We start from the raw sequence: 25,997 nt of genomic DNA, 5'->3' as shown, positions 1-25,997 counted from the left end.
ATGTCAGGAGAAACCGAAAGGTAAATTGAATGCAATAAAAAACAAGAGATTTAGGAAGTGTATAGTTCTTGTATAGTAAGACAAGAAAAGATAGGGTCAAGAATATGAATGGATGTCGCATGAACGGATTAAATGCAAAACTGAGTAACTAGCAAAAAAGAAATACATTAAGATTTTTTGTATAAAAATAATAAATGAGGATGAAATTACAATGTGGATACAGTATATGAAGGAAGAGTGAATGAGGCGAAAGGAAATGAAAGTGGAATTTCAAAAAGTCAGGTCTGGGTGATTTAATGCAAATTTCAAAAAAGACTGTCAAGCAATTAAAGGAAGAAAAGGCAATGTATGAATTACAAGGCTGTGGTGGAAATAAAAATGGTATGCAAGGACACAAAGTTAGAAGTATAGTGGGGGTAGTGTTGGTGAAATTAAATTTAATAGTATTTCCTTTTTTAAAAATCCTATTCCTGTAACTTCTTTGACCTACTATTTCTGTTTCTGTGCTTCGCATAAGATTGTTTGCCCTGACAGCAGGCCTGATGGCCATGTATATGTAAGATAAGTAGATGTTTCACTTGCACAAGTGAAAAAGAAAAACAGCTCTGAACATATAAAATCAATTGGAAAAGTTTTTAAAACAGATCTGATTGATGATAATTCAAGCAGTCATTAAAATCTGGGCTGTTACTGTAACACATTATACAGCTAGTACTGTTGATTGGATACAGGCTAGCTAGTTGCTTTAGTTCACACACTCTGAAAACTTGGGAAAATGTATCTTCCATTTCACCTTCAAAATGACATAGATTTTTGTATTTATCCCCCCTAAAAATGTTGGTTGTTGTGGTTTGTTGTTAGTGAAACAGATAGTGGAGACTTAAATGACTACATAAAAGCAAGCAAGGAGAAAATATTAATAAATGTCTGCAGGGGGAAAAGTTTTGAATGTGAGAATGAAAGGCAACATCCAAAACCAAATAATTAGAATAATGAATGAAAAACTGGGGAAAAAAATCAAACCTCTGCCTAGTCAAAACCTGAAAGGAATTAAAGGCAGCGTGAATAGTAGCAAAACTTGGCAAGGCTTGTGATTGATCCATTAGGAAAGAGAAGGAAAGATTGCTATTTGCAGCCCCAGGATATAAGTACTGGCAATCAATGCCATAAAAAAATAACCCTGAAACAGCAAGATGGATTATACAAAAAGAAAGAAAAGACTGTTTGATCACCTAATAAGTAGCTATAGCAAAACTGCCAAGATTGTGGCAAAAAATATGCTTTCGAATTCGCATAATCAGTATGAATTTGATGTATAGGTAGGACCATAACATTGAAAGTGTGTTCCAGAATCAACATGTAAAGCTGTTATGGAACTTCTGAATTCTGAACAACGTCTAGAACATGACATGCCAGGCATCACAATAACTGAAGAAAATCACAATTTATGTATAGATGTGGCAACTGAACCTCAGTAAAATAGCTCATAAGGAACTGGATAGATTATAAAGTATTAGGACTTACAATTGAAATGCAGAGATTATGGAATTCACCACCGAAATGGTAGAATTGTCAGAGCAGCTGAAAACAGTAGAATTATTCAACCTCACAACTTTCAACTTATAAAACAACAACTCTGTATATGCATATAGACTTACAATAATAGCAGGACAACCCTTAGGGTTTGAAATAAAGCTTGAATTGATCCTAACCATCATTGAATCAGTATTTTCTGACAAAAGAAGTTTCAGAAATTTTTCACCTGGCCTGGTGGCATGCAATTATTGCTTACAAGATGATTTAGTGTGGTCCTAGGCTCCTTTCTAGCTGCTATTATGTGTTTGTGTCTCCTTGAGTCAGTACAGATCAAGGCAACTGTTGAATATGCTAATGAGGGGAACCAAGGAACACAGGTTTCTCTCCAGTCTGCCTTTCTGGTGAGAAAAATAATAATTTAAAATGATTAGTCCACCCTGCTGGTGAGAAATTAGAGGAACCTCATTGGCTGGGCTGCCTGACATCTCCCTTTAAAAGAGGGAACTGCCAGACAGCCACTTCACTTCTTTGTACACCAGTACCGACTAAATAAAGAGCTGTTTGTCACTAGCTGAGAGTCCTGCCTCTTCTTGCTGTTACGATGTCCAGAATTTTCAAAAGTAGTTTGCCAATGCCTTCTTCCTAAGACTGAGAAAAACAGGACCTGCTGGCTGATTGGAAAACTAGATCAATGTTTCAGTGTTAATTGGTGAAAGAAACATTAGCCTTTCAGTTAAACAATCTAACAAAAAAAAATCAAGCAATTCACAGAGAATCCCTCTTAATTAATGGATAACACTGGACAATAATTTTTTTCCCAAAGTTTTGCATTCTAAAAAATTTTTGGTGATTATGATAGACACCTTCAAACTAAATACAAATATAATTACAGTATGACTATAATTATATCATGTAGAAATCTTGAGAATTATGGAATTTTAATGACTTTTTAATGTATTTAATTGCCTAATGTATTTGACATGTCACATGAGTTCAATGGGGACAAAAGTGTTTTGCTGCTCATTTTCATTTGTAGTCAGTTTCTGAGGCTTCTCATTGCAGTGTTCAGTAATTGTCAGCTAGCCTTGATGGATTACAGTTGGCCTGATACCATTTTTCTATTGTGGTAATGTCCTGGGGAAAACTTTCATTATGTTCAACATTGACTACACTTAGATTTTCAGGAAAGAAGTCCAAGTGTGAAGGCAGAAAATGAATCTTCAGTGACATGTTGTGTTTCATGGTCCTGTATGCTGTAAGAAATTTGTCAACCAACTATATGTATTGGTAGTTTGATGCTCTGTAGTTGCCAAGAAAATTCTCAACAACATCCTTGAATGCTTTCACAGGTGATTTTCTCTGGCCTCACCAATAGGTCATTGATGATGCATCTGATCTGTGGACCAATAAAAATGCCTTCCTTAATCTTGGCATAAATTAGAACACCTTCATCTTCATTGTTCATTGCTTTTACATAATAATTGTTTAATAATGCACAAATTTTAACTTCTCTTCCTAGTGAGAAGTAGTGTCTATGGAGATTCTCAGTCATCCAGGTCTTGGTTGTCCCAAAGGTGTTTTTTCCACAGGCAACTGGACTTCCTTGTTTGTCATTGAACATATTTTGCTTCTCATCCAAGAAGCTTCTTCAGCTCTGACTGGATGGTGGGAAATGGAAGGATTTATATTCCTTGCAAAGAGCTGATCATTTGCATTATTCCAGAGAGTTGTTGAGGCTACTTGGATATCTGTTTGTGTCCTCAGGGTCATCTGAGTAGTGCAAATGGGTATGGAGCCTTTTTGGAACTGCTGAAAGGACTGTGTTGTGGAGCTGGGCTTTCTAGAGGATGTTTTCTGTCCTGTGTCCCTTCATTGTTGAACACAGGCACAGGCTGTTGGGGATGAGTCTGTGTTGTTTGCATCTCAAACTGAAGCACAAATGGTTCCTGTAGTCTGCAATTTTTCTGAAAATACTCCGGCACTATTTGAAGGGTGTATACCTAAAAGTCTTTAGAGATTCTCAGTTATCCAGGTCATGGTTGTCCCAAAGGTGTTTTTTCCAGAGGCAACTAGTCTTTCCTGTTTTTCTTTGAAGACGTTTCACTTCTCATCCAAAAAGCTTCTTCAGCTCTGACTCAGAGATTAGGTCAGGGTAGTAAATAGGTGATATACCTATTTATTCCACCGCTAGATTACTTCTAACAAAATTGAAGTTTTTGTAATTGCAGCTGCTTTATATATGTAACAAAAGAGGATGAAGCAAAGTTGGGAAAATTTGATCATAGTTCTCATGTGTCATATCTTTTTTTGCTCTTATAGGGTAAAAGCTTAACAGATGTGGAGGGGTAAATAGGTCCCAGAAGAATAAGAAGAATTGCCAGGCTAAATTTAGACCACCGAGTGGGAAAAATGGAGGACTATGCTTCTGAGAGAGACTCTGTGAATAAACAGCATTTGTAGAAGAAGACATGTATCTAAAGGAGAGGGCATGGCCACACTGGGTGTTAGGAGTTGCAAAAAATGACAGCGCAAGTTGTAAGATTAATGAGAAATTACAGAAACCGGACAGTAGAACTGCTCCCTGTTATTACAGCTTCAGAGAGTGTTAACCTCTGGGTAGGTGGATTAAATGACTGGGGTTTTCTGGAAAAGATCTTTATAAATATTTCATGGGATTCTGCAGTGCAAGCTATCTTTTGTAAGCACAAACTGCCTTACGCTGAATGTACCACATTTGAAATATGTCTCAATTAATGTGCAAATTTTACTTGAAATCTGTATTTCAGTTCCATTCTAGTCTTGATTGGAAAAGGGTCATTAAATACTCACAGATAGACACTCATTCAGATGCCAAACACAAGAGAGATTGCTATGATGACCAAAATAGCATTTGTTCTAAAACTGATTTTATTTTATTTTATTCTGGTCAAAAAATTTTCTGGTAAAAGAAGAGGTTGGAAAAAAGAAGGACAAGAGTATTTCTCAGAGTAACCAGAAAATACTGAGGCATTTGAAAACGACAAAGACAAGGAAAAGTAAGTATCCATTCTGAATTAGTAGGCAACATTCACCCTGTTTGCAGGATTTCTAAAAGCAATTAACCCAGGCTGCACAGAAACACAAGGCTGCGCTGCTCACATGGCCCATGGGAACACAAGGCTTGTGTCACTTGCATTGTGAACAACACATGGTAGTGAGGGGAGGGGGAAAAGGGCAGAGGGGGGGTCTGGCCCCACTCACCCTACGCGCCTGGCCTGGCCACTGGGCTGCTTCTTTCCGCTTCTTTCTTCTTCTACTTTTGGCTTCATGCAAGGAAAGCAGAAAAAGTCTTTCTTTCTCTCCCCCAAGCTCCGCAAGAAATGAGCCTTTGGGACCCTGCTGTGCCGGTGTAACAAGTCTCACAAGGACTCATTTCTGGCAGAGTTTGGGGGAGAGAAAGAAAGACTTCTGCTGCTTCTGCTACTTTCCTTGCTTGAAGCCAAAAGAGTCTCAGTCTCTCTCTCTCTCTCTCTCCCTCTCCCACCTGAGAACGGAGCTGGAGGTGGTATCCTGCGATCCCAAATAAAGAATGACTGATCGGTAGGAAAACAGGGTGGGAAATTTTCCTGCAGTCTTTTTTTGGGATTTTCCCAGGGTCTCTGGTACCGTGGGATTTAAAATTGTGAGTTTGGTGGTCCCTGAGGTCCAAAAGGTTGGTGATCCCTGCTCTAGACAATACACATGCCACCTATTTATTCCTCTTTGGTGTGTATCAATGATATGGAAAAATCATAGGAGGACCATGAAACAAATTTACATTTCTAAAATAGTCTGTTTGCAAACACGTTGAATTCATATAAGTCTGTACCTTATAGATATACGCACATAGAAGTAGTCAAGTGTTGGATAGCTGAATTCAGCAGGAGCTTTGGTTAGAAAATGTGCCCTGAACCAAAACAGATACTGAGTAATTAAATACCAGAACATGTTAATTAAAGGTGAAATGTTCATAATAAGATTGCTTTGGATGCATAGTAAAGGCTTAATCCGGCTATCAATGAATGCTAATTGACATTCGTTAATTTGAAATAACTATTAGATTAATTATGAAATATATAGAATAAGAAAGCCTCACTGATTCTAAATTACACCTTGAAGAGAGATAAAAATTGGGGGAGAGGAAGACAGAAAGCTCCATCATCTTTTAAGCACCCTTCCCTTATTTGTTTTTTGCCTAATACAGATGTTTCAAATGTCAAATATCGGTTAGACCAGCTATCAATTATTACAATTGAAGTAAATATTTTTTTTAAAAAAAATATGAAGACAGAAAGTTTTTGAACAAAAAGTTCATAAACTTGCTTCTATTTAATCTACCCTGTTTCTCCAACAATATGGCCTCCCCCAATAGGAAGTCCTAGCATGTTTTATAGGCATGAAATGAAATTAAGCCCCTCCCCCAAATTAAGGCCTATATTAAAACATGCGAAATGGGGGAATGGTGGGGGCTTGCCGTTAGGAAGTACTTTTGTTGCACACCCGGATATGCTGCTGCCTGCGTTGACCCTGATACTAAGTGCCTCACCAACGCCGAGGTCAACATCCAAGCTGTCGCTGCCCGCCCACCCAAAGATGCAAGGGGGGAATTAAGTCACCCGAAAAGACAGCCTAGCCATTTTTGGGGCTCAAAAAAAATAAGACCCGGCCTTATTATATGAGAAACACGGTACATCTTAAAGAGATAGAAGTATGAGAGACAGGCAGACAGGGCAAATTTCCTTTGCCTCTTAAATAATAATAATAATACTTTATTTGTGGTCACAGACCAAAGCACAAGTACAACAAAAGAAGAACATGGGAAAATTAATCATGAACAATTGGTCACCAAAAACTTGACTAAGGGGAATTACAGCGTTCTCCTCTGATGATTACAGCTCTTAAAAAAATTTTGGAAACCAAAGAAGTGATATATGAGGAGCCATCCCCTAGACAATATAAGAACAAATTACTAACATTGGGTCTAGAAGGGTCTGTTTCAAGGAGAGACAGTAACTTAGATCTGCCTGCATTATACATAAGGCAATATAAAAGGACATGCTCCACAGTTTCAGCCTCAGCTCTTTCACAGGGGCATAACTGCTTGTTAATTGGGAGCCTCTTAAATCGCCCATCCAGTAGTGCTGAGGGCAGAACATTAAAGCGAGCTAGGGAGAAAGCTCTTCTATACTTGGGAATGGTTAGAGTGTAAAAATAGGAAGCCATCCTCAGTCCGTAATTATTAAATTGGCTGAAGATCAGAGGGGAGCAAGTTTTGTTAGCTCTGGCTCGTAGATATTGCAAGTCAATGTCCACAAGCCGTTGGACTACCCTAAATTGGACGTCCTTAAGGCCATAATCTCCCAGGGCATCCCCTGTAAAACCTAGCAGGTGTAATTTCTTCATCAGCTCCCTCTCCCAATGAGAAATATGAGAGTCAGCAAACGCTAGGGAGAGGTAGCTACCAGGAACTGCCAGAAAGAGCACCTGAAAACTCCATTTAAAGGTGTTAATCCACGCCATACATTCGACTGATTGAATGCCCAGTTCCAGGTACATTGGAGCAAAACCAACACAAGGAGGAAGACCCAGAAGTTTTCTGAAAAAGACAGCCTGGGTTCCTCCAATACAATCCTTGAAGCCCCGTATCCACCTCTTAAATATAGATGTATCTAATTAACAACAAACCAGGTAGAAACAGGCCTAGGGACTGCTGAGATGAAGATACTTCCCTGCTTTGTTCGGGTATTTTCCCATGTCATTGTAGTTGTGCTTTTAAAGTTGTAGCAACGTTTCGGCAGAATCTCATCTGCCATCGTCAGGTTTCTGTATTCTGTTCTGACTAAGTCTAAGTCTGACTAAGTCTGACTCATAGACGAACACTATACAGAAGCCTGATGATGGCAGATGAGATTCTGCCGAAATGTTGCTACAACTTTAAAAGCACAACTACAATGACGTGGGAAAATACTCGAACAAAACTGAATACCATACATGTAAGTGCAAAACTTAAGAAAACAAATATACATAAATACATATATACATATACATATACATATACATATACATATACATATACATATACATATACATATACATATACATATACATATACATATACATATACATATACATATACATATACATATATATATATATATATACATACATACATACATATACATATATATATACATATACATATACATACATATACATATACACATACACACACACACACACACACACACACACACACACACACAACACACATATATATATATATATATATATATATATATATATATATATACAAATATATATATATTGGTATTTTGTTCGGGTATTTTCCCACATCATTATAGTTGTGCTTTTAAAGTTGTAGCAAAGTTGTAGTATATATACATATTTGACTGATTAAATCTGAAATGTGTCTTATTTTGAACCAGAAACCACCGTCTAGAGGCAGCAGAAAAACAAAGCCAAAAAGTTATGGAACGACTGGCAGCTGATATGCTCTTTGGATATAATGGTCCTCAAAATGTAAAAGCAGCTGTATTACTGTATAAGCTTTTAGCCGAAGAAGGGTCACATAGAAGCCAGACTGTATGTGGTTCTTTAATTAACTGCAGCTTTAAATAATTACTAGTCTGTTTAAAATGAATAATAAATAATTGAAAAGGAATAAATGTGTGTAGATGGAACAAAGAAATCTCAACTAGGTGGTAAGGAAATAATGAATCCAGTTGACTAATTTACAAGGATGGTTGCATGTATGCATAAAATATACCCAAAAATTTATTGACTGATCAAAAAGTTGGGGCAAGACTTAAGCCTGAATTCTCTGAAGACAGTGTATAGACAGAAATCTGTTCCTCAAACTAAATGTACATTTATAAGAATGTTAAAAAGCTAGCTTTACATATTTCCCTCCAAAAATGATATAAGAGAAGGTGGCATTCAACATATGTGTGAGGTTAGAGGACTGGAGAAGGAATATAATTCAGATTGCATAAATTTGAGAGAGATGGAGTTTGAATAGTAGTGGATACAGGGTTGGAGAAAGCTGGAAGGTAGACTTGATCTGGAAGACTACTATTTTGGTAAGACTACAAAAGCGGTTGAGCCAGTGTAGAGAGTTGTTTGACCTGCAGAGAGTTGCATGATGAGAGGAGTGGAGCTTTCAATCTGGAGCAATGGTTGTAGTGACAACAACTCTCTACAGGAGTAACCATTGCTAAAGGGGGCTGTCTAGGTTTAGAGTTGCAGCAGCAATGGCCATGCATGGTGGCTATCATTGCCACCATTGTTGGAGATGTCATTGGAGTGTTGGCAAGGAATGGCACACAGGTGGATTAGTAGCAATTGCATAGTAGGATTGGCAGTGGAGGAGTGCGGAGACCACTGCCAATAAGGACTTCCAGCTGGTGCTGGAATGCCATTAGTAACAATGTCACTGAGAGATCAGTAGAACGTGATAGCCATTGTTGCATTGTTGGCAGTAACAACAAAGGAAAATTGTAATGGTGTTATGGTCAACTTACTGAGGATGGACTTTAATAAGGTTAAAGACTAGATTTAAGATCATCTGGGAATGTGCCTTCTAAAAGGGTTGGAGATAGTGTGAATGATTTACCAAAATGCTGTCTTCCATTCATAGGGTGGTTGTAGGATATAATAGAGTTTGGAAAGGGGAGTGTGATTGGCAGACTTAGACTTAGAATAACTTTGTCACTTTGAATATACACTAATCAGCATACATTAAAATGAAGTAAATAAAGAAACAAACAAACAAATACAAAATTATGCATATAGCCACATATATTTCATGATACAAAGAAACAACACAGTCTAGTTCAGATGTATACATATTCATGGCAAGAGAAATGAATCTTGTGAGCTTACCAGATATTGACATCCATGGTAATTGAATAGACAGATTGGACTATGGAAAGCAACATGGCTGCCTTATCCAAATGATATCAGAATGAGCTTGCATTGGATCTCTTCTATGAAACCAGGTCATTTAGTGGGAGCCAGGAAGCATGGTTCCTCTGTTATGTGCTTGCCCTATTGAACAATATCCCCCCTGAGAACTAGATGGCAGCAATCCTGTTAGTTTTTTTGGAAAGCCTTGAGCCCAGATTTTCAATCAGACATTGGGGCCAGGCTGTTAATTGAGTTCTACATGTATGGGATGTTTGTTAAGAGAGAGCTTTTTGGGAACCTAGGTTCCATTATAATGTTTTATATATTGTGTTTGTTTATTGTGAGCTATCTCGAATTACAAAGTTGAGATGGGCAGCTATACATTTTCAATAAATAAATAATCCCAGGGGGTTCTGTTTAGCTTCCACTAGAACATCTACAGGGAAGGAAAATCCACTGCCTCTCTAGGTAGTTGGCCCCATGGTCAAATTGTTTCCTGAATACTCAATTGGAAACTATTTTCATGTAACAGATCCATGATTCTAAGTCATGAGCTTTGGAATGAGAAAAACAGGGACATTTTTTTGCCCAAATTTTTGTGTTGAAAAATAAGAAATTATTTGTTGGCTTTGTGGATGGGGGAAGATCTTATACCTACTACTTGTCTCACACTTTTCGTCTGTGCCACAGTAATTACTATTTGTATGATTTTCTTTAGCTTGCTCTTCAACTGGCAAAGCTATTCTTACTTTCCTTAGCTGATCGTTCATATATTACTGAGCAGGTTGTCTCCTCTTTCAGATTCAACATGATATAAATTAGAACATTAGAGAAATTTAGATGCACCTGATCCGAAGTAGTGGTAGGGAAATTGCTTATTTTTTTCCTGCTCAATTTTAAAAAGGAAATGGAAATGTGACCTCATTGGCCTCCTCTTCCTCTTCAAACAAGTTGCTTTTCACAGAGTAATTGTCAATGAGAAATTAGCACAGATGAACATTCATTCATTCATTCATTCATTCATTCTACTTAGATGGGCTGAATAAGCCAATCCTTATTTTCTGCATTGATCCTGCACTCTTACTAGGATGCTAACCAGCTATTTAGTGCTACTGCATGAAACATAGAACACTCTGCACAGTTGCAAATACAAATTGCTGTGTATCTAGGAGCATTGTTAATATTATTCCTTATCAACAGGAAGATCGAAGTAATCTCAGTTTCAAACTTTCATGTAGTTTTCAGGACCCCAGAATTGAGGCCTGATTCACATTATCTTTGTTATAGTAAAACCACTTGCATGGAGAAGCATTTGGTTAGAAATAATATAAAAGAGCTTTACTGTGCAAAGACTTTCCCTAAATTTCATCATGGTAAGTTAAGGAAAATATGTCAATTCACTTTTTATTTGGGAATAAATCAAAGCTAATCATTGCAGGAAATTCTGATAAAACCACATCAATGTAACTTTGTCACAATAAGATTTTAATTTAACAAAGTTTGTTAACATGTTGGTTGGTAAAATGACTTTTTGTTGTTGCTGTCTTGGTTCTATAGGCATTAGGATTCTTGTCAGCATATGGAATAGGAGTGGAATATAATCAAGAAAAGGTAAAAGGAAACTCTCTGAAATCTGATCTAAAATGGCATTCAAAATACATGTCTAGCATGATTTTATTTATTTTTTTTCCTTAGGCACTCGTATATTACACATTTGCTAGTGTTGGAGGAAATCTTATATCTCAGATGATCATGGTTTGTAAAACATGTATTTCAATTATTTCCAGTTCTAAATTCCTAAATAAAAAGGAAAATAATTTTGATTTTTCTTTTCTTTTTTTAGGGTTACCGTTACTGGTTAGGAATCAATGTTCCAAAGAATTGTGAAGCAGCCTTAACTAATTATAAGAAAATTGCAAAGTTTGGTGAGCGCTGTTGATTTAAAATGTATCTTCTGTAAGTAGTTTAAGACCTTTAGAGAAAAAAATGGGGGGGGGGACCCTCACTTTACACAATATAAAAGAGGAATAAAAACAACATTGGGATCCATTTATTTAGAATACAAAAATGGTATTTAAAGGCAGTCATAAGTGCCAAGGAAAAATGGAAAGATTTTCACTTCTGAAATGACCTTGAACAGAACAGTTAAAAAACTTTTCCGAAAACCAAAAAAATTCTCCTAAATGTATACCAATACTTTACATAAACTTCAGTCCCTGTGGCCTGTAAATAGAATTTAGAGATCCTGGTACAGAGTTCTTTGGTTCTCTGGATGTGCAGAGAAAAGAAACCTTCCTCCACATTATAGCATGAATATCTTGTGTTTTCAGATATATGAACCCCGCTGCCCATGATCTTGCTTTTTTGGTAACAGTCTAGGAACATGAAGCTTGCCTTCAAAACAAAGGCTACAATTTGAGGTTCTACACTTGGATGCACTCAACATTACAGCTCTGAGGTGCTCATTATAAGGAAGGACCCCTCTGTTCTGCCAAACAGCCTTTCAGACAGTTTAATGAAAAATGTGTGTGCATTTGTTCAAAAAGGTGCATTAACTAATAATCAAATTGTATTAACCAGTGTATCATTGTTGTCCTTCCCCTCCTGGTTGCTGAAATAGTAATTGCACTTAGACTTATATACCGCTTCACAATGCTTTAAAGCCTTTTCTAAGCGGTATACAGAGTCAGCATATTGCCCCCAACAATCTGGGTCCTCATTTTACCAACCTTGGAAGGATGGAAGGCTGAGTCAAGCCTGAGGATCGAACCCCTGGCAGTCAGCAGAATTAACCTGCAATACTGCATTCTAACCACTGCACCACCATGGCTCCTAATGAGTAAAAGCTCATATTTTTTCCACTGAGCCTCAAAGGCATCCCAAACAATCACCTGCTCAAACTTAGAGATGAAGAAAAGAGACTTGGTTTTTTTCCCATGGAGCCAGATCATTGCACACACTCTGCATGAAAAAAAAAAAATGTTCTGCCTCTGCATGGAGAAAATAAGGTAACAACAGGCCAAGTAGCAGAGAATAAAGGAAAAGAGAAGGGATTTGAATCCTGCCATTGTATACAGTTTTTTTCTACTGAGACATTAATGTGAGTCTATATAAGCATTTCCATAACAGAAAACATAAAAAGTACTATAGAAATTGTATTATTATATGATTTCCTGTGCAAACTATGTGACAAGCAATGTAAAATAATAAATCTGGAACAGTTTTTTTTTTAATTTTCTCTGTCTCCCAAAGAATGGTTTTGTAGCATTTATATCTTACAAACTTCAGTAACTGTTTTGATAATGTTATTGTTGTTGTTATCAATAGTAGCTAACAAATTAGAAAAAAATGAAGACATACCAGTTGAAAGAGTAAGACTGATGGAAAGGCCAGAAAATCTGAGTATTAATGAGGAATTCTTGGACTGGGATTTACATCAATACTTTAAGTTTTTGGCTGAAAGAGGAAACACACAAATACAGGTAAGATAATTTTCCTAAATTTCTTCCTCCTTGGCTTGCTTCACATAAGAATTAACCCACTTTCTGAATTCACAAAATACAAGTAATCCAATGGTCTGGGTTTCCACAATACAGATAGATAGATAGATAGATAGATAGATAGATAGATAGATAGATAGATAGATAGATAGATAGATAGAACAATAATAGTAATAATAATAATAACAAATTCATGCAAAGCCAAAATTAAGAAGACAGCAACAGACAGTAAAGTGCTGCCTATGCAAAGAAGCTGAAGAAACAGTGACCAACTAGTTAACTGCTGCAAGAAGATCACAAGACTGACTGTAAGTTGCAGGTCAATGGTGAGAGACTGGGAGAGGTTAATATCAAGAGAGGAATATTTCAAGGAGATTTACTATCATCACTACTATGTGTCATTGCACTGTTTCCTCTGTCAACAATACTAAGGCTTGTATGTAGACATTGTCTTTAGCACTCATATGCTAGTTATGATGGCCATTCCATTTATTCCAGAATCATATTCTGATTGTAAATATCTGTTTGGTTGTCTTGGCTCATATTTAACCTGATCTTTTGTCTGTGACCTGCCCATTATGGGTATTTCTTTTTGTGGAGTAAGCATTTCTATTAATGTAGTTCATAATGTCATTGTTCTATATAAAGCCCTTCAAACTTTACAAGGTAATGATCCATGAAGAGATTACTTAGTATAATTGCAGGATATAATTGCTATGGAGATACCATATTCCCATACAGTTCTCCAGAGTCTTATTCTTTTGCCATTATGTATAGTTCATTCTTCACTTTGCATACCAACAATTCATTTTTCCCAGATATATCTTGGACAGCTGCATCTTGTGGGAAGAAGAGGACTAGAAAAAGATCATGCTGTAAGTATATACAGATTTCAGGGATGGACACTGTTCCATTAACATTCATTAATATGCACATTCTCAATTTTTAATATATTTTAAAACACCCCTTTTTAATCCCAGTATCCTAATGTTAGATTAAAACTCCAAAATTCCCATCTAAAGGCTATCCTGGCTAACTACAAACATTTTTAATGAGTGGTAGTTGGAATTCAGTAAACATATATACAGATTCTTTTTTAAGATTCTGTTCCCTTTTTAAATTCTTGTATGTTCCAAATGCTGTTGAAAAGGTTAATGCCATGCTTTTTTTTTTTTTTCAAATGAAGTAATAGCAATGTGAGAAATGATGGCAATGGGGGAATTTCATCAGCATTATCTGAGAAGAATAAACCTTGGCTTCTCTTTTGGATCCCACCTCAGATTTAAATACTAGGAAACGTTGGGCTTTTGTTTTCCTATCATATTTCAAGTTGAATTTTTCAAAAGGAAATGGGATTTCCTAAAATTGGGAGAGAGGAAAAAAGTCAGAACCAAACCCCAACTCTCTTAATTTCATAATCTGGAGGGTGCTAGATGCCATCTATATATCATTTTATATAAGTTCTCTTTATAAGACACAGATTTAGTTATTGTAATATTTCTCTGCCAGATTTCTTCCCAGTCTTCTAAGTCTATATTATGGCCGAAATTTCTTGCCCACACTATCATTGGTCCTTTCACAATTTCCTCTGCTAATTCATATTCCAATAGATAATTATATAATTTAGATATCATATTTTCGTCTGGGCCCAAAAGTATCTTATCAAATTTAGTACTCTTTGATTCTATTCCAAATTCTTTTAAATCTTTCTCATATCTTCATTTCTATTTGGAAATAGGACCAATGATCAATCATTATAAAATATATTTTTTTAAAAAAAAAGTCCTTGGAAACAATATATCTTCTCTGACAGTAGTTTTTAATTGAAATGGATTTGAATATAAGTAGTTTTAATTATTTATCAAAATGTACTGCAAATTCAAAATAATCCCACACTGATTCTAAAACTGACAATAATTCAGTGGTTTCAAATGCTGCTAATATATAATTATCTATTAAATTAGATGATTAGCAGAGGAAATTGTGAAAGGACCAATGATAATGTGGGCAAGAAATTTCGGCCATAATATAGACTTAGAAGACTGGGAAGAAATCTGGCAGAGAAATCTTACAATAACTAAATCTGTGTCTTATAAAGAGAACTTATATAAAATGATATATAGATGGCATCTAGCACCCTCCAGATTAGCAAAAATATACCCAACATCCAATCCAACTTGTTGGAAATGCAAAGGGAACCATGGTACCTACTTCCATCTCTGGTGGACATGCCCAGTGGTCAAATTTTTTTGGATTAGAATCAAAATTTGGTTAGAAGAAATTGTCCAGGGTGGATTGGGGTGGGAACCTAGATTGTATCTTCTGGGTATCATTAAGGAAGGTTATCCCTCCAAAGTAAAATATTTGATTATCCATATCCTAACAGCGGCACGTATCTCACTGGCTCAATTTTGGAAATCGCCTAATATACCACCAATACAATTTATTATTCAAAAAATTTGTGAACGTGCAGAAATGGAAAAACTCACACTAAAATTAAAAGAAAAAGAGGAGGTGGAATTTTACTCGACCTGGAATAAGTGGTATGATTGGCTAGAACATAAAAAAAACGAAAAGGGGAATCAAGGGGGGGAAATAAATTTATGAAACAGATTAAGATACATACAATAACAAACAGAAATCGTTAATGTCAGTCTTAGACTCTCTCGTACTTTAAACCACCAATAGAAGGAATTCATTGGTAAAAATAAATAAGTATAATCCAACAACAAATATTAACAACAGAACATTATGTTTGATAGAGCATAAATAACAGAGAACCCATAGGAAGTAAGAAATAACTGCCACATAACATAATTTAGGAAATATTTAACTCACTGTCAAATGTATTAAAAGAAACTTTAATTAGTTTTAGCACAGAGATTATGGTAACGTTTGTCTGTATGAATCTTTGTTTTTTGAGACTGTATATTTGTATATTTTAATTTTTTGTATTCAATAAAGTTAATTAAAAAAAAAATTCTAAAAAAAAATTATTTTAATTTCTCATTTTCCCTATTTTTCTCTTTGTATGTGAAAGTTATTAAAAAAAATCTAAAAACCCAAATTTGAAAGAACTTCGTTATAGAAATGCTAACTTTTCCTTGCTATTTTTTTTCATCAGAAAGCCTTCTACTACTTCCTAAAAGCAGCAAATGCAGGGAATGCATATGGGATGGCATTTGTTGGAAAGGTACATATTTTGTTTCCTGTGATCAGTTTGGGTTCATATTATTTTCTATTCCTTCCTATCAGAGGTGATTTTCAGCAGGTTCTGACCAGTTCTGGAGAACCGGTAGCAGAAATTTTGAGTAGTTCAGAGAACCGGCAAATACCCCCTCTGACTGGAGATTTTACAGTATCCTTCCTGTGCCACGCCCACCAAGCCACGCCCACAGAAGTGGTGGTAAAAAAAATTGAATCCTATTACTGCTTCCTATAAATAAAACTAGGTCAGCTGCAAAATACAGAAAAGAAAAAAACAAAGGAACAGTGCATAACAATTTCTTTGGGAATTTTTGTGAAGGTATTATATATCCATCAGCTAAACTGTGTCCTTTTAATATATGCAGATGTATTTAAAAGGAAGTAGTGTTGTGACTCAGAGTAATATTACTGCTTTGAAGTTCTTCACCATGGCAGCAGATAAGGTAATTTTTAAAAAAATTTGCTTGAACTGCATGGATTTCAAAGAACTTGCAAATATGTTCTTTTAATTTACCTAAGGAGTCTTGCAGAGAAAGGAGAAATATGAAAGCATATGTGAATGTAGCACTTCTACCTTGACACTGTGAGCACACAGTTGAACTTCTATAACACCATACCAATAATCCTACTGGACATACATAACATATATGGATAAAAATAATACTGAGATTAAATCTGATGCTATTGGGCCAGAAATGGATGGTGGAAAAGGAAAATAGTTTATTTAATGTGCGGTGGGCAAGAATTAATTGAAAACCGATGTGGAGGAACTTGTAAGAAAGATAATAAAGTTTAGTGTCAGAAGGAAACGTGGTCTTCAAAAGATCACAGGTAGCTAAAGGAATTGGATCAATGTAAAAGTTGAGAAGTTAGATAACATCAACAAATTCTGCTTTCTAAGTGACAGAGGTCTTCGTTGTGGGACACCCTGTCATTATAGAGTTTTTTTTTTTCTGGAGGAGGTTAGGATAATGGACAGGACATGGCACTTGGTTTTTGGTTTTTTAAGGGCCTTTTCAATTCCTCTTGCTCCTCCTGCAGTTATTGGTTATGTGCTTCCTGTTATAGTAAACATAGCAAATGTTACACCATGGGTATTACCTCACAGGCAAGTGGAGACAAACAATGAAACAAGCATTGTGACATCACAGAGCGAACTCTGCCACTTTTATATATGCATGTGCTTGATTACATTGCATGCATATAGGAAAGGAGCAGATTGTTTGTATCCTGGCTGCCTCTTTATTGCACTGGGGGTCTTAGTCATGGACCTTCTGAATAGAGTTTGTACTTTGGACATTCCTGCCGCTTCACTGCCAGAAAAGGAGCTCCAGGGAGGTTCCAGCTTATATTCATCAAGACAAATATTGTGGAAGGTAGAACTATGAACAATCATTTAGTACTTCGGTCAGTTTTATTGATGAAGATTATCCTATGTCTAAATGGAACTATCTTTCCTATTATTTAGGGTAATTCTATTGGACTCTGGGGGCTTGGTATCCTTTATTTAAAAGGTAGAGGTGTCCCACTGGTAAGTTTTAATTTCATTAGGCCTCTTTCATATCCTACATATTAATGAATAAAATCACGGGGGAAAATCTAATCTAATCTAGGGCAACATTCCATAAGAGTTCAAAAACAGTCAATATGTACAGACTTTGAATATAGGACTGAATTCTGTATACTCCGTTTTCTAATAATTTAGCATTAAATAGTTTTTGAGGCATTGATGAAGCAATACAAAACTAGAAAAGAATTAGAACTCTACTTTGAATCATCAAGGTTTACTTATTTTTCAGAATTACACTGAAGCTTTTCAGTATTTTCAAAAAGCAGCGGAGAAAGGATATGACAATGCCCAATTTCAGCTAGGAGTCATGTATCATGGTAAGTCATAAATTCCCCCTTCCTTCCTTGCTTCCTTCCCTCCCTCTCTCCCACTGAAAATCCAAAACACCCAAATTAAACTTTGTTTCAGGTGGTTTAGGAGTGAGGAGAGATTTTAAACTTGCCTTCAAATATTTTTACTTGGCATTTGAAAATGGCCATCTCCTTGCAGTATACTATTTGGCTCAGATGTATGCTAAAGGAACGGGAGTATTTAAATCCTGTCAAAATGCAGTTAAAGTAAGTAGCAGCAACCATCTGCTTAAGATAACCATAATGTTCTTACAGGTAATTGAACCAACAGCTGTTGTCATATTCTCTTACTGTCCTGTTTCAATTGTTATTGGGGGGGGGGCATCTGGCATCTCACCCACATACGACTATTTGAATAAACACCATACAACAAAATCAGATTATTGTAACAGGATCCAAATAGCTGGAAGATGCTTTGGGATGTAGGGAGAATCCTTTCTACCAAATTTAGCCCTGAAATGTTCTGCCTTGACTTGTTCTACAGTGTCTAGTGCAATGTTCAGGAACAGGAACAATCAGGGCATCTGTATTTACACTGTGTATCTTGTGCATCTGCGTTGGGAAATAAGGCCCATTAGATGACTTCCAACTTACACAAATTCCCTTTATAGGTGTACTATAGGAAGGGACATCTATTTTTAAGCTGCTTCCTTTATCTTCTCCATAATTCTCATGGGGGGTTGGGGTTGGGAAGGCTGTATTACTGGACTGAAATATTACTTGCGGAAAAGTCTACTGGCTGTATTTGTACTTTCGTTTAAAGAGTAACATTCAGTTTATGCAGTGACATATTCTTTTTCCTCTCCTGAGAATAGGTAATGGTTGTTCACTCACTACCTGGAAGATGACTCTTCCTTTTTAAAGCCACTATGGTGTCATTCTGCTTAGGTTGTATACTTCCGTATTGTTTGGCTTTGGGGGTTTAGTTATATTTAATTTCCATTGATCTGCGATAGTCATAATTTATTCAATGCTATATCACATAATGTTTTTAGTATTTTTTTTAAAAAGTAGCTAATATAAAACTATCTGAGTATAGCAATAGCAATAGCACTTAGACTTATACACTGCTTCATAGTGCTTTACAGCTCTTTCTAAGCGGTGTACAGAGTCAGCATACTGCCCCCAACAATTTGAGTCCTCATTTTACCCAAATTAGAAGGATGGAAGGCTGAGTCAACCTTGAGCCAGTGAGAATCGAACTGTTGGCAGTCAGCAGTTAACCTGCAATACTGCATTGTAACCCCTGCACCACCACGGCTCGCTATCATAAGCATTTTCAACTTTAGTTTTTCAGTGCTGGGTAGTGATTAGAGGGTTGATCTTGGATCAGAAAGTAATTGTATGTTCAAATGAACTTGGGAGATAGGAAGAACCTCTGCTTAGATAATGATCTGATAAACAAAATCTGAATCTGAAGTAGAGATGGGGATGGAGAAAGTATCTCAGAAGGGACCCTCCCTAGTTTTTGAAAGAATAAACGTGAAGGAGAGGAAAGATGCTTTCAGACTTGCAAGATTCTGTTACTGTAACCTTTCAGTAAAGGTAATGCTAATATTCTATACTCTTGGTTGATGCTTCTTGTCTGCAACTACCTTGAAGGGCTGACACAGAGACATCTTCAATCAAATCTATACTTCCAGGTATCACTTCCAATAGATCATCACTCTTTTTCAGTGTAACTATTTGTAAAGTGGGATGTATACCATTTATTTGATCTCAAGGTCCCTGCAAGAAAGGTAGGAAATAAACACAAGATTTGTTAATCAAGACAGGGGATACCAGATACTCCAATCATTATTTGCTGTTTTTTTTAATAGCTTTTTTTGTGCTCCTCAGCTTTATAAAACTGTATGTGAGCTAGGAGGATGGTCAGAAATGTTCCGGACAGCATATTTTGCTTACCAGTCTGGTAATATTGACTCATCTCTTATCCAATATGCCTATCTAGCTGAAATGGGCTATGAAGAAGCTCAGATTAATTCAGCTTACATCATGGAATCTGGTAAGGGAAAATCCTATTATGCTCATTCTTGCATTCTGCAATAGATGGACTGCCTTAAGATATGTGACGCCACAATTTTGTTACAGAAAAAGTTAAACTTCTACATAGAAATCAAGTGTATCCATTGGCTCTTCTCTTATTGAAGCAAGCTGCAAGTCAAGGTATGAACAGAGTTAAAAGCAATCTTGTTTTATTAATTTCCTCTCTTTGTGCTTTTACAGCTAAGCAGGGGTGGGATACTACCGGTTCAGACCGGTTTGGTAGAGCTGGTTGTTACGATTCCCAGTAGTTTGGAGAACCAGTAAAACGGGCCCCTGGCTGGCCCCACCCCTCTCCACCCCCTTTCCCCCTCCCTGCCCAGTCAGTCCTTATCACGCATGTGCGACATCGCATGCTTAAATCGCCACTTAAACAAACTTTTCAAAACAAACCTTTCCATAATTTATTTTCTTTAGGATAAGTTTTAGGTTAAAAAGAAAAAAAGAAACCTCACCTAGTTACAGTCACTGTTCATCTACGCCACTCCAGCACATTCTTTGTTTCTTTGGCTGCCCCAGCTTCATGACAGCCATAATGGCTGCCTCTCTTCTTCATCGTCAGATGGGAGAGAATTAGCCCTGGGTCAAGCAGGAGAGCTTCCACTCTGTGTGACCTGTAGGGCATCCCTCCACTCTTCATCACCCCTACAGGGTGACTTTCCAATGAAGGGATTTGGCACAACTTCGTGGAGCCCCGCTCCTCGCATCCAATAGCACTGGGACATCAACTGGAACAAATTCTCTTTCTGAGTTGCTTCCAAACCATGAAATACACTTATAGTCAGGTAATAGACCCAGTCCCACTTTTGTCTCTCTACACAAGCTCTTAGGGATAATTATGGAGATATTAACTGTTTTATATTTCAAGTGTTTGTTTTATGTATTTTATTGTCTTTAGCTGTCTTCAAATCCCTATAGATAGAATGATAGAATATAAATAATTTAAAATACCCAGGTGGGACATATGTTTGCATTTTCCCAAGATTCTTCAAAAGACAGTGGAAAAATTGATTCTGAAAGGTTTATTGTCATCATTTCAAGATTATAGATAATGTGCAGGATACAAAATAAAATCATCATCATCATCACCACCACCACCACCACCATCATCATCACCTTTATCCTTTCCATGTATTTGTTTTCCAGGTAATGTATTTGCCAGAGTTAAAATTGGAGATTATTACTTCTATGGCTTTGGAACAACAAAAGATTATGTTTCAGCAGTAACCTGTTATACTCTTGCTGCAAATCAACTCAGCGCTGAAGCCATGTTCAATCTGGCATACATGTATGAGCATGGTTTAGGCGTTCCTCAGGTAAAGTAACCTACCGCCTGAGGTTGTTTGAAACACTAATGTTAATATTGATTGTAAATATTCTACTTAAATATTGCAAAACAAAACCATTTCTAATGCAATGTGATGAGCTTTAATCAGTTGAAAACCAACTGGTTTTTTTATAAGTTAAAATGTTAATGATAACTAGTTGACCATAGAAAATATAAAGCATTAAGAAATAAGTGTACCATGACCAGTTCAGTTATAGAATACAAATTAGTAGATTGTAGAGTAGAAATTAGTTTTATTTTATCATGGAGAACTGAACATTCAGAAAAATCCTTCCCCCACTAATTTTCAGCCAGTGCTTTTTGGCCATATTAGCTGGGAATTATGGGAACTATAGACCAATACATCCAGTATTTTGGAAAATCGCTAGTTGAGAAAAGGCTTAAGACTGGCCTACAACATTTTGCAGCCTATTCCACATGAATAGGCATCATAGCCAGACTTGGAAAAGTTATTTTAGCCCATTCCTGGCACTTCAGTGGAATGACTTAACAATTCAAGGCTTTTTCGTGATACCTAAAATGTGTTGCCTGAATATAGCATTTCATTCTGTGTAGAAGCATTTTTTTCCTCCCAGACAGGAATCACTATTTTGTGTCCCGAGATTGTAAAGAATGAACATTAGCAATGGGAAAGCTATCACCCAAATGAGAATTGTAGAGTTGTAGAGCTTTGGCTCTTGATTTCTTTATCTAAACCATGTCTAGAAAATAATGATAGAATTCAAGTAAGTAATGACTCATAATTAGAACCTTCTGCTGTCTGATGTTTTTCAACATGAAACATTTTAAGGTCTTTGGTTCATATCCAACACTGTCTCTTCAGGTCACACAAACAAAATGACCCTAAAAAAGCTCTATAATTGTGTTCTTTCTAGAAAATATATGCATATGTCTATGTAGAGGTAAAACTATCAGTTGCGGTTTCCAGTTGCTTTATTTTACCAAAGCAATTTGCTATTTTTAGAAATATTTTTTTTATGTTTAGGATATACATTTAGCTAGAAGATGGTATGACTTGGCAGCTGAAACCACCCCAGATGCTGTCATGCCAGTGTTCCTAGCATATGTAAAACTCGAGACTATGCATGTGCTTACATATCTGCCACTTCTCAATGTAAGTCTGGTTTATATAAACATTATAATAATGTTAGCTGTATGACTGTTGGATCAAAACTCCAGAGAAATACTGGATTTAGCTGTTTATTTTTTTTATATATATGTTGATGTCATTAGTAGCTGTCCAAATCATTGAAGTCCAGGTCTTGTAGTCTTAGCTGTTCCAGAATACTTTCTTTATGAAACAGTTGTTGCTTTCCATTTATAATACTTGCTGTTTTTAAAGCTAGGTTGGTATTAAACAAATGGTGATGTTTAATTTAAATGTTAAATGCCAAAACTGAGATATACTGCAAATAATATTGCCACAGCAGATAACAAAAACTGTAGATAATCTCAAAAAAAAGTATTTGGCATATCTGCCAACATCCACCTGCTGTCTTGAACATGTGTAAAAACCAAACTGAAACCTACAGATAGGCAAACACCTTTCCTATGTATACTAAGGTAAAGCTGCAAATGACAGCAAAAGCTTGAGAAAACTGCATTCCAAATCTGTATGGCTGTGGATGTATGATTACTGTATTACCACTTACTCATATTAGCAGATGTTCATTGTTTACTAATAAAAAAAATCACTGAACAATATTTAGGAAATATGCACATTAGTTTTTAATATTAATATGGCCTCTCGTGTTAGTGTATTTGATAACTCACTATATAAAGTTGACAGATTGTTAGACATTATTGTTAAATATTAAACCAACGTGTCAGGTTTTTGTCAAAACAACAAGCAACGATGCCTTTATTGTTTCCATTAGGTGCCCAATAAAAGAAAGGCAAGGAAGGAAGTTGACATTTATACTATATTAAGTTGAAGGGAATCATATGAAGGATCAAGCAAGGCTTTAACATCTCATTAACACCTTTAATTAATAAATGAATTTGTGGTGTTAAAGGAAAACAAAGAGACTGAGATTATTCCTGGCATAAGCAATAGCTTCAAGAAAGATGATTAGGATGTAAAAGCACAGAGGATGGTGTCAGTGTCAGTGAGAAATTACACAGTATATAAAAATGAGTACAGGGGAAGAGCATATTATCAAATTCATATTGCAAAAATGGACTTTAGCACATTTCCTGTCTGTGTTTCATGTGTAGATTTGTTTTTATGGTTTGTAGACCATGATTTATCTAGTGCATTGTGCAATGTTCCTAAGCATGGTTTAACATACCACGACTTCGTATTATGCTAGGCCAGGAACAGAAAGATATTTGTGGAGTCACTGGAGTAGTTCATACATTAATCTGTTACGTATATTGATCTTTCCCTCCTGGAAATTGGTTGTGTGGGAAGGAGTTGCAGAAGAAGTCCTTTCTTACAACCCAAGATTTGACAGTTCCTTTGCAGCACAGAAAGGAACAGTCACTAACTGTGGGTGATGATGCATACAAAGTAAAAGGATGATGCATTTCAAAAGAGCTTGAACATTGTTGAAATGTAAATACTCAAGGGATGGGCAGAGTCAGCATGAAAAATTACAGTTATATACATAATTATGAAAGTTGGAGGGGAGGCAGGCATTTGAAAGAGAAAACAAGGAAAATGGTACAAAGAAGAAGCTCCAGCAGTCTAATAAAAATATGAAATTCCAGCCAGGGTTTTAGTAAAAGGAATAAAAGATGAGTATACGTTGAAAAGAAAGGAAAAAGAAAGAAAGCTATTGCAGCCAAATAGTTTTTTGGGAGGAAAATTAAGAATAAATTCTAGAACCTCTAAATCAGTGCAACCAAAGGCATTATGGAGGTATTAAAACGCTTCTGGAAAGATATTACACTGCAATCTTAGCATGATTTACACAAAAGGAAGACTTACTGAGACCAGTGGGAATATATATTCTCAGCAAAAGGTTGCATTTAACCAGTTAACCAGTCAGAAATATATCTTGCTGGGTTTCCAGAGCACCAGTAAAGTACTTGTAGTAGCTAAAAGGGAAAAAAGTAAGACCTTAGTACAAAATATATCCATAAGAAGCACTTTTTCTATATATACACACACATATAGACATTTTTTTATTTCCTTCTCTTCAACAGCTTACTGCAATCTGGAAACTGACAGTATTTGATGGTTTGCTAAGAATACATTGGGATATGTTTATGATTACATTCCTGTTTGCATTAGTGCTATTGTTAAGAGCAAATCAGCAAAACTGAATAGTATTAGTTCATATTTTTTATTATCTAAACTGATTTTAAATTCTAATTTTCTAAAGCCTTTGTTTAATAAGAAATTAAAGTATACTAAAAGACTTTTAATGGTGTCAGTCTCCTCTTTCTATATTACTGTACAAACAAGTACATTCAAAACTTTTGTTTGAAAGCCACATGATTCAAATACTTTAGGTATTTGGCACAAATATATCTTCATAAAATTTTATCCACATTACCTGCAATATCTTCTTATATGTTTTAGCTTATGCCTTCCAATTTATTAGGCAGAAACATCTTTCAAACTCTGAAATTAAATCACTTGTCTTTTGAAAATGCCACTTTAAGTTTTTTTTAGTCTATAAAGTTAAAAGTACTACCTTGGTCCTGAAAGTTAACAGTAAGATTTAACCCACTAAGTAGGACAGAAAATATTCTTCCTGAATTCCTGGAACATTGTTGCTACTCCAAAACAGTATCAAGTAGACCAGATGATCCGATGACTGGATTCACCATCATGCTGAGCCAGCACTAAACAGATCTCATCATGCCTTACTATATGATATGATCCCAGTCACCAGATACAGGTACTAGCTTCTTAGATTGGCTTTCATAGGTTGGGTTTCACACATCTTTTAAAAAAAATGAGGTGGTCTAGTTTGCAATTTGATGTATTGTGCAATCCCTGGCAATTGGGTTAATTAAACAAAATGAAATAAAATCTAATTAAAAAAAACACATTTGAAATTGTGTGGAGATAGTTCTGTAGTCTCAGAGAAGAAGTCTTACCATTTCTGCAAATTTCCAAAAATGAACAGCTTAGGCCTCAGAAGTACCAAGAGCGATAGGCTATGTTCTTTCCTCTTTCTGTAACAAGTAGCCTGAATTTTTTGTATCAAGGATTGAAATCTTTAGGTAAGACCAAAAACTATTCAAGTTTAATCTGCTATTGGTAATCTACTCGATGGTGGAAAAGGTCAACTCAGATGAAAAACACTCCAGTCAAAAGCCAGATCTGAGAAGATCCTAAATCTAGGATGATTTCATGAATTTATGAAAGGGATCCATGGAATGAATACTCCCATTTTGTCCTGTTTCAGATTCTAATATCTGTTATGGATTCTACATTTATCCAAATAAATGAAACCATATACTCAAATTTTTATGGTCCTATTTACTTGTCCTGGTAAATGAAATGTCCAGGTTACTCTTTTACAAGATATGCCAACTGAAAG

General features: G+C 36.0%; 1 protein-coding gene across 1 annotated transcript; it reads left to right on the top strand.

Annotated features, from left to right (window-relative positions):
- Window positions 1–24,824, top strand: SEL1L2 (SEL1L2 adaptor subunit of SYVN1 ubiquitin ligase). The gene is made up of 17 exons (XM_087952548.1): window positions 1–20; window positions 8,001–8,157; window positions 11,038–11,091; window positions 11,176–11,235; window positions 11,324–11,405; window positions 12,808–12,962; window positions 13,799–13,855; window positions 16,105–16,173; window positions 16,553–16,630; window positions 17,656–17,718; window positions 17,987–18,074; window positions 18,166–18,314; window positions 19,947–20,112; window positions 20,199–20,273; window positions 21,297–21,466; window positions 22,484–22,612; window positions 24,649–24,824. The coding sequence occupies exons 1-17, from the start codon at window positions 1–3 to the stop codon at window positions 24,766–24,768; spliced, it is 1,692 nt and encodes a 563-aa protein (XP_087808674.1). The 3' UTR covers window positions 24,769–24,824.
- The last annotated feature ends 1,173 nt before the right edge of the window (window positions 24,825–25,997 follow it).

Source organism: Notechis scutatus, chromosome 1, assembly GCF_049901735.1.
Source record: "Notechis scutatus isolate UNSWTSFEM ecotype Mainland chromosome 1, rNotScu1.2, whole genome shotgun sequence".
Lineage (NCBI taxonomy): Eukaryota > Metazoa > Chordata > Lepidosauria > Squamata > Elapidae > Notechis > Notechis scutatus.
This window is presented reverse-complemented; position numbering and strand designations above follow the sequence as displayed.

Excerpts from the sequence above, each read along its gene's own strand:
- SEL1L2 (XM_087952548.1), top strand. The coding sequence starts at position 1 with ATGTCAGGAGAAACCGAAAG. Across the intron at positions 17,719-17,986 it reads AAGGTAGAGGTGTCCCACTG|AATTACACTGAAGCTTTTCA; the intron begins GTAAGTTTTAAT and ends CTTATTTTTCAG. Across the intron at positions 20,113-20,198 it reads AGCTTACATCATGGAATCTG|AAAAAGTTAAACTTCTACAT; the intron begins GTAAGGGAAAAT and ends ATTTTGTTACAG.